Consider the following 8,980-nt stretch of genomic DNA (forward strand, 5'->3'; position numbering starts at 1 on the left):
AGTAGGTCCCGTCGGCCAATTTGTAGGGAAAATCAAGAGGAGCAAATTGGAAGAGAAGCTCGGCCTTAGATCTCTTCGGAGTTTATCGCACCTTATATTTATTTATTTATATTATGTTGAATGTCGAGAAGCACGCAAGCTTTAGAAGCATGTATTTCGAGATAAAAGTATCCCACAAGAAGCCGGGTTCTCGATTTCTCGAGGCTTGAAACTATTGCTTGTGCTCTAGAAAACCCTGTTAGCCCAAAATATTAATAACAAAAAACTGTAACAATTAGCAGAAACATATTCTCTATAGAGCATAAAAAAATTTAACATATAAAATTGTCTAAGGACTTAACGAATTAAATACTTTCCCATTACTTTGCATGTATAAGACAAATAATAATTAAAATATATATAAGTATGTGTGTATGATTCTCTCTTAAAGTGTATAGTTAAAATCATTACTCACCAAGTTATCGAAGCGTAAAGCATCCTCATCGCTCAGACCCATGCTGCGAGTCAATTGCAAATATGTCGATGTGATCGGCTTCAAACTCTCCAAATCCAGCGGCGGCAAACGCGACGATGAACTACGTGAAGTGGCGGCGGAAGCGGTGGCAGCTACGCCGTGATTAGCACCAACACCTGCAGTCGATGATTTTGATGATGTGGAAGCTTTCTCTTCTACGTTCGATTTGAATGAAAGCGCTGCGGCTGCTGAACTTCTCAATGACGATTGTGGCTGTGTGGGTGTGGATGTGACAAGTTGTGAAAGCATTGACGACGATAATGTAGTTAGAGGTGTTGTTGGTATGATTAGTGGAGTCAATGTAGGCATTGATTTTGTGCGCGGCGTTATTGATGATGATGAGCCATTCGTTGTTGTGGTGCGTGTAGACCTGCAAATAGAAGATTTTGAAAGATTAATGGCGCTGAGCTGTGCGATAGGAGGAGGTGGAGTTAGTGGTGGCAGCGTAGACGCAGCGCAAGCCACCTCAACTAGATCAGCGGCAACGGCAGCTGTAGCAGTATCAACAGTAATTTTGGAACTAGACGAAGGCGCAGCGCGCTCTGGAATAGGCTCAGTGTCGCCTATATGTAGGCGATAGCTGTTTTCACTTTCGGGTGAAGTTTTAAACTTTTTCAGCAGCGGCTCATCGGCTGTCATTTCTCGTTTGCTTGCGTTTGGACTTTCTAAATTAACTGCGCGTTCGCGCGTAGTGCATGAAGTAGCAGCGCGCTCTTTTGCGTACTCAGTAGCTGCCACATCCACGCCACTAGCTGTGAGTAACGAGCTTCCTCCACCCGCTGAAGTTAATGTGCGCTGAGTGGCTAACATTTCCGCAACACCAAACTCAGCGGGCATTGCAGTTGTCGACATTGGAAAGGTGCCAGCATAAAAACGACGCATCATTTCATAATAACGAATAAAACTATCGTGCGTCTTTAAGAAATTCATATCGAAACAAAGGGGATGATAGCCGAAATAAGAAGGCGGCGCATGTGTAACCGGTTCGCGCACCACCAATGATGATGGTGCTGTTGCCGGCGTCGACATTGCCGCTGATACTACGATCGGAGGTGGAGTCAAAGGACGTTGTAGTTGTGGATTAATGCGTATTTTGGGTTGTGTAATTTTTGGTGATGACAATGGCGATGGTAGCGGTGAGCTTATATCGGACATTAAATCAATGATAGTACTAGTAGTTGTTGTTGCTACAGCTGCATCCGTTGAGCTAGATCTTGGTTGTTTAGTTGGCAGTAGTGCGTCACGCTGCCTGGGTGCAGCCGTTAGCAAAGTGCGCGCTAACGACTGCGAAGCTGGTATTAGTTTAGTTTGATTATCTATCGCCTCCTCCAATTGGGAGTAGCGACGTTTTACGGGCACCACTAATGGTGCGCTTGCTGTTGTTGTTGTAGTGGAAGATTTTGTTGCGCTGACGCCAATGCTGGTTAATGTTGATGTACACGATACTGTAGCTTTTACGTAACCAGCTGCGGCGCTGCTAATGCGTATTGGTCCGTCGACTTCGGCAGAGCTTTCTGTATGCGTTGCATAGTTAAGTATGCCCTCGACTTCGGATGAGCTTTCATTGCCACATTCATCGGGTTGGTGCAACGATGTGGCCGGTGAAGCAGCGCGTAAGTTCTTTTTACACTCTGGACAAATGGAGAGAAAACGTGTGACAGCTTCGCGCGGCAAGAAAGCATACGTTTCGGTGATCTAAAAGAAAAAAAAGATTTAAATTTAGTTTCCTTTAACTGTGTTTGCATATCAGCGCAATTTTTTTCTACAACTTTACACTCACTATGCGATATGTGCGCTTTTGTCCAGCATGCATCCCACTGCGTCCACCCAATTCCATGTGCACATTGTAGATAATGTCAAAGAACTCTTCCACAACAGCCACCTTGCGATAAGTGCGTTTACCATACTCCTACAAAGCGCAAGAGCTTTTAAAGTCTAATTTATCATATCTTGCTACTCCACTTACCTTCGTAGTTGAGCCTACAAATAGATCAACTAAACTGGGATTATCCGAGAGCACCGCATTAGCTGGGAGCGGTTCTAGCTGCCGATGTCCACCAGCTGCTTCTTCAAAATCAGCTGGACGTTTGGTAGTGAAAGCTAAATTTGAAAAAAATATATATTTTAGAAAGCTTTGCATATAGCGCCGCTACTCGAACATACCTTTTGTCTTCACCCAAAAACGAAACTTTGAACTATCTGGCCGACTATGTTCCTTACCCTCTAATGCTTTCAGTATACGCGTTTTCTTGCGCATCGTTATAGTTTTGGTCTTTGCTTGATCGCCATAATTTTTCAATGCCCAAGGTTGAAAAAGCTGTATGAGCATAAAGAGAGCATGTTTTCATTTTTAATTATTCAGAGTTTAAAGCTTTAAAGCTATCTCATTTACCTCATAAATATGTTGACGTTCAGCCTGTCGTTGCCTTTGCGAGCCTAAAGCCATTTCCGAAAATCTCACTGGCATCGTCGTAGCTTTATAGAATACTAGTTCGTGTTTCTGCTGCTCACCAGTAACAACAATTGGTAAGTCAGTATCATCATCATCAGCTTCGTAAGAAATATCTGGAGCAAAAGCAGAGGTTGAAGCAACACCTGGAGTTTCTTCTTCTACCACGAATTGTGATGGTGCAGGTAGCAATGTTTGCTCTTGCTGAGCTTGCTCATGCTGTGCTTGCTGCTGGTCTAGTTGCTTCAAATCTTGCTGCTGTCGTTGAATCTGCTGCTCATCAATTGTTAGCTCTTCGTGCTCATATCCATGAGCTTTTTCTTCTCGGGCATCGCCGGGCGACTGCTCTCGCGATAAATCCATTTTTTGATAATTTTTTTACTATGTTAGCTTTTACTTTTAAAAATAATTAATCGAATAAGTATATTTTCTCAAAGAAACTTTAATCTGTTGTGAGTTTTGAGGAGAGGCTTCACGCATTACGCGAATTTTTTAATGTTAAGTCTTGTGACACAATTTTTTTTCTTGTTTAGCCAGCATCCATTAAAATAACAATGTCCAGAGATAAATCAATCTAAAACCAAAAATAAATTTTTATTAGGAAAAAATGAGGGATCGAGACAATAGTGTACCTCTAATGTCTTCGTACAGCTCTTTGTTCAAACTTTGTCTACAAATAAAGCTCCCCACTAGCAAGGTTCATGTCTTGCAGTATCCTCGCTATCTTATCAAATGTACCTTAATCAGAAAGGAAGGATATCGTTCTGATATCAAGAGTAAAATTGCAAATAAAGTGTATTGCAAAAGAACATCTACTCAGAGGTTAGGTTAAGTTGAACAGGCCGGTGAATTAGACCTCACATAGAGCGAGCACCTCCATAATGTTAGTGTCAGTGCAACGGACGGCGCTGATCTGTAGCAGTGGCGTTTTTAGCACAACACCTACATTGGCACTAAATGTCATGCTGAACATAAAAAAAAAAAAAAGTAGACATTGCGGGAAAGGCGGCCGCGGCCCGGTCTTTGGTCAGGCTTCGTGATATGGGCTATGTGCTTTCTGACTTCGGACACACCAGCCTTCTTACCAGATTCGACTTTTCCCTGACAGGACCGACTAGTGTATGCCGATAACTGCTCCCTATACAACCTTCACCCCAGTCATTCGCCTGAGAGAGGAGTGGGGAATAGGACTCATCTGGGACAGGGGACCGGTTAACTTCTTCTCAGATGGGTCGAAGTTCGACGGAAAGGTTGGTGGGGGATCTTTTGTCAAGAGCTAAATGTAAGCCGCAAGTTTAAGTTGGCTGATCACTGCAGTGCCTTCCAAGCGGAAGTTGCTGCTATTAAGGATGCGGTGTATGAAATGCTATCCAGTTCTACTACGGTTAGCAAATTTAGCATTTACTCTGATAGCCAAGCGGATAGCAAGGCCTTGAGTTCAACTACAGTGCGATCGAGGGTGGTCTGGGAGTGCCTTACCTCGCTTGCGTTTGCATCGAACTATTTTATAAGGAAGATTATCTGGGTCCCGGGCCATAGTGATATCCCGGGCAACTGTCAAGCGGATCTCTTAGCCGCGTCGGTACAACTGAACCAGATGAAGACGGCTGAATGGATTTCGGGATTCCGCTGGCCACCTGTGGGTTCCTCCTCCATAGTTGGGCCTCAAGTCAGCTCAGCAAACGTTGGGCGGATACAACCTCTTGCAGGGTAGCAAGGTCTTTCTGGCCGAAAGTGGATGGCATGAGGTCTGCCGAAATAATTGGGTTCAGTAAGGCTCACCTTTCAATGGTCATTGGGATTTTGGCACGGCACTGCCACATGGGAATCCATGCGATACGTCTCAATATACTGGAAACCCCATCCTGCTGTAGCTCTATGGAGGATGATGAGGTGGAATCATCAATTCACTTTATGCTTGGTTGACCAGATTATGCCAGAACTAGGCTAAAGTACTTCGGTCGCGACTCACTGGGATCTCCATAGGATTTATCCAAAGTTGAGATCGGTATCGGAACTTTATCGTTTCGATTTTTTAAGTAGCTATAGCTAAGTCGCCGTTATTTTATTGTGTGTGGTATCACAACGGCCCCTATCAGGGCAGCTATCACCTGACCTTACCCTTTGGTCATTTTGTAGACAGAGTTTTTGATTTTGCTGTGCATTGTTAGTCCCTCTGTGGATAGGGGTCTAGAATATATCAGCGGCACGCATGCCGGGCATAAGAGGGGCCATAAATGCACGGTTACCCTATTCAGAATAAGGTTTCTTTACCCAAATTTAGTAAGCTGCGACACGTGTACCTCTTTCTCGATCCTATTACGGTTGTTAAAAACTGCACCGCGTGGAGCAAGGAAAAGCCAGTTGTGACCTGTATATAATGTATTATTGTATAATTATTTACAGGTCTCATCTCCTGTTCTTGGGTTCGGCCGTCTAGTGAGAGAATTGCGGTGGATGTGGTATATCTTCAAATGCCGAAAGAGATCACTCACAAATTCACTTTCAGTAAACCATAAAGGAGTTCCTTGGGTGCTACCTTCGCCCAGGGAAATGAGTTCGGTATCGATAATTGTCTCAAAAACCTTAATCATTGCAAACTGATCCCGAGGAGCAGACGAAAAGGTTGGCCGTATGACTTTATTTGTCACAATCGGTGCAAAACTGTGAGAAATTGGTCGAATGGATGCCTATCGTCATCTTTTTGTTGTTGTTGTTGTAGTAGTGCCCATCCAATAGACGCGGCCGATCACAAATTGGGCATCAATATCATCTAACGGGAGTCCAAGGAAACTTGCACTTTGAACAGACAAGGGTGGAGCAGAGTGAGAGGGGTGTTAGTGGCCTCTGAAAACAATGGATAATTGTATGATTACGTCTGTACTGATCTTGTTCTTTGAGCTCTTTGAAGCTACTTTAGGCTACATTAAGAAAAAATGCTTGAAAGGATGGTTTCGATGATAGGGATAAAGAGACAAGCTCGGAACTCGCTGTATAATAGCCGAAAGCAACCGGGTGCCATTTACCTAGAAATGGAACGGTGGAGTAGAGATAGGCCCCCAACTTGACGAAGGCTGTTTAACTTGAGAACCCAACTTCGATATTTGGTACTAACTTTGTTAGGCCAGTGATCAACGGATATTTATCTGTGTGTTTTAGAACACTATGGGCTAGGAAATATTAGGCAGGTACCCACGTAAAACTGCAACACACTTTTCCAGTTGTTAGATATGAAGCCAATACACTACCCTCAGCGAGTTAGAGGACTTAGAATATACCCCGCCTGTTGTAAAAGGTGACTAAAATACCCAAATGATTCATCGGGTATTGTAGCGCAAACCTTTCAAGGAGTTGCCAGCGCAATTTATAGCCCTCCAACCCAATTGTCAAATTCATCTCCCCTTGGCGAATCCTGCTTCAATAGAAGCTCAGGCTCTGGTGATCTCAAGTCCTTCATGGAACTAGGAGGTGGGGAGCGGGTTGGCTTAGAAGGTTCAATTTGGCAAAATTGAATCCTTACCGGGATGGCCGGGCTTATGCCCGAACTCGTTACCGGAACGTACCGGATCTATGTATATCCGGCAAATGACCATCAGCTCTCCAAAACCTTCGGGGAATGTCTTTATCGCTACAACAACAACGACAAGCCGATACACTATGATACTCCAACCTCATGATATTAATGTGATTGCAGCGCTAATAAGAGCGCTTAGAGGGGAACCACTTTGTCTCCTAACTGCGAGCATTTCAACCAATTAAAGAACAAACAAATAGTGCATAATATTTCACTTAAGTTTGACTTACAGTCTTTTTAAATTATCCAAATTTCGAAAAAAAAATATTTTTTAAAAGTCTTAAAAAGAATCGCAACACGGTTTTTGGCTATGGTTTTGGTCGATTTGTTTTTTTTGTTTGTTTTTTTTTTTGTTTTTTAGAAATGTTTAGCGCGATATTACACTCAGTTATTTTGTTGAAAAATTTATTGATTAAAAAAAATAACAACAACAAAAGTATTACACATAAAGCTCGACACTTTTTATTTGTAATTATTATATAAAGCTTAAAAAAATTATTTAAACAATAATCAATAGTTACGAAAATTTCAAACAAAACACAAATCGATTTCTCTTTTAATAAAATATATAAAACTTAATAAAAACGACAACGACACGAACGAACGCGACGCTTGAAAAGATCAACAAAGACTGATCCAAAGAAAGAAGTTTTCCACCAAAAATTATTCTGCTGCTTTCAACGACCGGACCAAAGAGGCTGCAATTAAGCTGGACAATTCATTTCAAAGAAGGTGGTGGGCTGCTGAGACTAAAGAGTGCAGGCGCAAAGAGCGAAATGAAGGACGAAACAGGTTTATGAAACGAAAGAAGATGCAATGCCGCAAGATCTAAGAAACAGGCATAAAGGTACATGCCCGCAACTACAACGGTGCTTTTATTGATCGGTCAGCAGATAAGGGAGTGAAAGTGAGTGTAAAGAAATTAGAGGGAAGGCAAGCAGGAAAACCGAAAGTAAAGACAAGCAGACACAAACAGAAACAAAATGAACTTTCAACTCTCTAAATGCAAAATAGTGAAAAAGGGCAATCGAGTGGTTGAGTAGAGGTTTGTGAATCTGTACATGGTGATGACAAAGCGAATTCAACCCAATTCGCCGTGCAACAGAATGTCAAGTTAAAAGAAAATTAGCATTGATTTCGATTAACTGACATTTTTTTATATCGAGGCATTTTATGGAAAATATAAAGAAGAAGCAAACAGCTTTGGAATAACACCACTTTGTACTGAATTCGCCTTAGAAATCTATGTGACCCAGTTAATCCCAATAATCTTTTTACATTAAAACTCTCTATGTTGCTTCTTTGCTATTTTAGGATTACACGATTTCGTGTTCCTCCTATTTTCCACTGCCCGCTATGCTTGATTCAAGGCGAATGTATAGAGGGAATGGCAAAGCGAATACGATCCAATTCGCCTTGCAGAAGAATTTCGAATCAAAAGAAAATTTGGTTTGATTTCTATTAACTGACATCTTGCATTACCAGGTGTTGTTATCCCAGCAGCTGATTGCTTCTTCTTGATTATATTCCATACAACGCCTTTTACTACAACTAAAGAAACGCTGCTAACAACTTAGCAGCCTGATCTATAAAACACTCACTGGAAAAAGCAGAAAAAATTCAGTAAAAGCGGGACGTCGTTATTGACGGACTTCGATCAAAGTTTGAAGAGGACGAAATTTGATGGTCCAATCTTGACTTCAGAAATAAACCGGGACTATTTTAGGTAGCATTTCAGGAAAATTTCTGTATCATTTTGAGACTATTTCGAACTTATTGCGGGACAGGTACAGCGTTATTCAAGGATCACTTCATGATTATTTTCGATATCATTTCGAAAATATTTCGGAAAAATTTCAGCATCGCTTCGATATTATTTTAGAATCATTTCGATACTATTTCGGAACCATTATTTTATATATCATTTCGGGAGAGATTATGAATCATTTTCGAGATTATTTCGATTCATTTCGGGACTGTTACCGGATTATCGCAGTAACATTTCGCGATTATTTTCGATATAATTTCGAAAATATTTCAGGCCAATTCGGAAAATTTTCAGGATCACTTCGACATTTTTTTCATTTTGACACTATTTCGAAACCATTTTAGGACTGTTACGGGATCACTTAGACTCAATTTTAAATATAATTTTGGGAATAAAATAGTTTTCAGAGCCGAAGCTCTCCTGTAATGATACTTTGAATAATCCAAAAGTTACCCTGAAATTGTTGTGAAATTGTGTAGAAATAATTTCTAACTGCTTCTTAAAATTATACCGAGGTTTTATAGATCATCGCAAAGACGGCCCATGAATATACGATACTCCATTAACGAGTTAGGCGGTTTAGAATATACACGCAGCTGGTATGCCTGTCATAAGAGGTACTAAAATGTGCAAAATATTAAAGATGTTGTGTAGCGCAACTCTTTCAAGGGGTTC

General features: G+C 41.4%; 1 protein-coding gene across 1 annotated transcript; it reads right to left on the reverse strand.

Moving 5' to 3' along the window:
* Window positions 1-424: 424 nt before the first annotated feature.
* Window positions 425-3,326, reverse strand: LOC137239691 (uncharacterized). The gene is made up of 6 exons (XM_067765276.1): window positions 2,907-3,326; window positions 2,678-2,831; window positions 2,481-2,614; window positions 2,295-2,423; window positions 1,936-2,209; window positions 425-1,875 (listed from the first exon to the last, which is right to left on the reverse strand). Exons 1-6 carry the CDS (start codon window positions 3,324-3,326, stop codon window positions 425-427), a joined length of 2,562 nt encoding a protein of 853 aa, XP_067621377.1.
* Window positions 3,327-8,980: the final 5,654 nt, after the last annotated feature.

The sequence above is a fragment of the Eurosta solidaginis genome, chromosome 2, assembly GCF_040869045.1.
Source record: "Eurosta solidaginis isolate ZX-2024a chromosome 2, ASM4086904v1, whole genome shotgun sequence".
NCBI lineage: Eukaryota > Metazoa > Arthropoda > Insecta > Diptera > Tephritidae > Eurosta > Eurosta solidaginis.